Source organism: Nicotiana tomentosiformis, chromosome 9, assembly GCF_000390325.3.
Source record: "Nicotiana tomentosiformis chromosome 9, ASM39032v3, whole genome shotgun sequence".
NCBI lineage: Eukaryota > Viridiplantae > Streptophyta > Magnoliopsida > Solanales > Solanaceae > Nicotiana > Nicotiana tomentosiformis.
In genome coordinates, this window is record NC_090820.1 from 30,460,548 (window position 1) to 30,464,281 (window position 3,734).

Genomic DNA, 3,734 nt, shown 5'->3' on the forward strand with positions numbered 1-3,734 from the left:
CAAGTTGCTTAAACTCAAGCACTAGCAGTGCCCATTGTGATTCCAGGCCTTCAGGAGACTTTGGCCCAGATATTGACAAATTGCACTGGCCTTGCTCAGGTGGTTTCGACAAATTGCACCTGCTACTTCTCATGCTGGGGGAGGTATTCATACCCCCGATCCCCGTACTCCGGATCAGGTAGTGCAGGGACTTTAGATACCGGGGGCATTACCGTCCCGGACGGATACAACTTCTTAGGCCCAAGTAGTCCCCATTATGGCAGATGATGAGCAGAGGAGGCTTGAGAGATTTGGGAGGCTTCGTCCTCCATCATTTAATGGTGCTGAGTCAGAATATGCTCAAGGTTTTCTGGATAGGTGTGAGCGGATGCTTCGGACAGCGGGTATTTTGAAGATGAGTAGGGTCTCGTTCACTACTTTTCAGTTTTTTGGGGCTGCCTTCAGATGGTAGGAGGCTTATGAGAGGCACAGGCCGGTCGGTGCAGCACCACTTACATGGTCGGAGTTCTCCGTTCTCTTCTTGGAGAAGTTCGTGCCGCAATCTTATAGAGAAGAGCTGCGTAGGAAGTTTGAGCAGCTTCGTAAGGTTGGCATGTCTGTGATGCAGTATGAGATGAGGTTTTATGAGTTGGCTCGTCATGCAGTTTGGCTAGTTTCCACTGATATGGAGAGGATTCAGAGGTTTGTCGATGGTCTCACATATCAGTTAGGGTTGCTTATGACTAGGGAGAGGGTATCTGGTGCTACTTTTGATGAGGTTGTTGACATTGCTTGGCAGATATAGATGATCCGCAGTCAGGATCGGGGTGAGAGGGAGGCCAAGAGGCCTCATGGATCAGGTGATTTCAGCGGTGTTGCGACAGGAGTCGACCTTACAGGCACACTCAGATGGGCCATCCAGTTCTCCGTGGTGCATCATTCATCCATGGTTCATATAGTTATCATCAGGGCCAGTCATCTCTTAGTGCCCTACCAGCTCAGAGTTCAACCCATGCACCATCAGTTCAGGGCTCATCGGCACTAGGTTCTTCTAGCGGGTATTCTGGTCCTTGGGGCTCTCTCCAGTCCCCACCACCATTCACAGGGAGGGGTTTTTTCGAGTGTGGAGATATAGGTCACATGAAGAGTATTATCCTCGCCTTATGGGAGGTCCCGCTTAGTAGAGGAGTCAGCTTACGACTTCAGCTCCCGTTATTTCACCACCCACTCAGCCAGCTCGGGGTGGAGCTCAGTCAGTTAGGGGTCGCCCTAGAAGGGAAGGTCGATCAGGTAGCAGTCAGGCTTGATTCTATGCTATTCTCGCCAGACCAGATATTATTGCTTTAGACGTAGTGATCATAGGTATTGTCACAGTTTGCCACAGAGAGGCCTCTGTACTATTTGACCCTAGTTCTACTTATTCATATGTATCATTGTACTTCACTCGTCATTTGTATATGCCCCGTGAGTCCTTAGTTTCATATGTTCATGTCTCTACGTCGGTGGGTGATACTATTATTGTTGATCATGTATATCAGTCGTGTGTAGTGACCATTGGGTGTCTGGATACTAGAGTTGATCTCTTGTTGCTTAGCGTGGTTGATTTTGATGTGATCTTGGGTATGAATTGGTTGTCTCCATGTCATGCTGCTCTAGATTGTCACACCAAGAATGTGACGTTGGCGATGCCGAGGTTGCCGGGGATTGAGTGGAGAGGTTCTCCAGACTATGTTTCCAGTAGAGTGATTTCATATTTGAAGGCCCAGCGGATGGTTGGGAAGGGTTGTTTATCTTATTTGGCCTTTGTGAGGGATGTTAGTGTTGATGCTCCTACTATTGATTCTGTTCTGGTGATGCGGGAATTTCCAGATGTGTTTCCTGTAGACTTGCCAGGCATGCTGCCCGACAGGGATATTGACTTCAGTATTGACTTGGTGTCGGGCACTCAACCCATTTCTATTCCACCATATCGCTTGTCACCAGCTGAGTTGAAGGAATTGAAGGAGCAACTTTAGGAACTCCTTGATAAGGGGTTTATTAGGCATAGTGTGTCACCTTGGGGTGCACCGGTGTTGTTTGTGAAGAAGAAAGACGGTACTATGAGAATGTGCATTGATTATTGACAGATGAACAAAGTTACAATCAAGAACAAGTATCCTTTGCCGCGTATTGATGATCTGTTTGACCAGCTTCAGGGAGCGAGGGTGTTCTCCATGATTGATTTGAGGTCTGGGTATCACCAGTTGAAGATTCGGGACTCAGATATTCTAAAGAAAGTATTCAGGACCCGTTACGGTCATTATGAGTTTCTTGTGATGTCTTTTGGGCTAACCAATGCCCTAGCATCATTCATGCATCTGATGAACAGTGTGTTTCAGCATTATCTCGCTTGTTTGTTATTGTATTCTTTGATGATATCCTGGTGTACTCTCATAGCCCGGAAAAGCATGCCCAACATCTGCGGATTGTGTTGCAGCAACTGAGGGAGCTGAAGCTTTATGCCAAGTTCTCCAAGTGTGAATTTTGGCTTAGTTCAGTGGCATTCTTGGGACACATGATGTTCGGTGAGGGTATTCAGGTGGATCCAAAGAACATAGAGCCGGTTCAGAGTTGGCCCAGATCGTCCTCAGCTATGGAGATTCGGAGCTTTCTCGGCTTGGCCAGTTATTATCGTCTCTTTGTGGAGGGTTTCTCATCTATCGTATCACCCTTGACCAAATTGACCCAAAAGGGTGCTCCTTTCAGGTGGTCGGATGAGTGTGAGGAGAGCTTTCAGAAGCTCAAGACTGCCTTGACCAAAACTCCAGTTTTAGTTTTGCCGTCAACTTCAGGCTCTTATACAGTGTATTGTGATGCTTCTTGTATCGACATTGGGTGTGTGTTGATGCAGGAGGGTAGAGTGATTGCTTATAATTCACGCCAGTTGAAGCCTCATGAGAAGAACTACCCTATTCATGAGTTGGAGTTGGCTGCCATTGTTTATGTGTTGAAGATTTTGAGGCACTATCTTTATGGTGTGTCTTGTGAGGTATTTACTAATCATCGTAGCCTCCAGCACTTGTTCAAACAAAAAGATCTAAATTTGAGACATCGGAGATGGTTGGAGCTGCTAGAAGACTATGATATCACCATTTTGTATCATCTAGGGAAGGCTAATGTGGTGGCTGATGCCTTGAGTAGAAAGGTGGTGAGTATGGGTAGTCTTGCATTCATTCCTGTTGGGGAGAGACCTCTTGCAATTGATGTTCAGGATTTTGCCAACTAGTTCGTCAGATTGGATATTTCGGATCCCAGCCGGGTTCTAGCTTGTGTGGTTTCTCGGTCTTCCTTATATGATCGCATCAGAGAGTGCCAGTATGATGATCCCCATTTGCTTGTCCTTCAGGACACGGTTCAGCATAGTGATGCTAGAGATGTGACTATTGGGGATGATGGGGTATTGAGGATGCAGGGTTGGATTTGTGTGCCAAGGTTGGATGGGCTACGTGAGTTGATTCTTGAGGAGGCCCACAGTTTGCGGTATTCCATTCATCCGGGTGCCACGAAAATGTATCAGGACTTGGGGCAGCACTATTGGTGGAGGAGAATGAATAAGGATGTAGTGGGATTTGTAGCTTGGTGCCTTAACTATCAGCAGGTGAAGTATGAGCATCAGAGACCGGGTGGATTGCATCAGAGGTTAGAGATTCCAGAGTGGAAATGGGAGCGGATAATCATGGATTTTGCAGTTGGACTCCCATGGACTTCGAGGAAGT

The 3,734-nt window shown here is 47.0% G+C and overlaps 1 protein-coding gene across 1 annotated transcript; it reads left to right on the plus strand.

Moving 5' to 3' along the window:
* The first annotated feature begins 256 nt into the window (after window positions 1-256).
* On the plus strand, window positions 257-784 carry LOC138898546 (uncharacterized). Its single transcript, XM_070184621.1, has 2 exons — window positions 257-403; window positions 452-784. The coding sequence occupies exons 1-2, from the start codon at window positions 257-259 to the stop codon at window positions 782-784; spliced, it is 480 nt and encodes a 159-aa protein (XP_070040722.1).
* The last annotated feature ends 2,950 nt before the right edge of the window (window positions 785-3,734 follow it).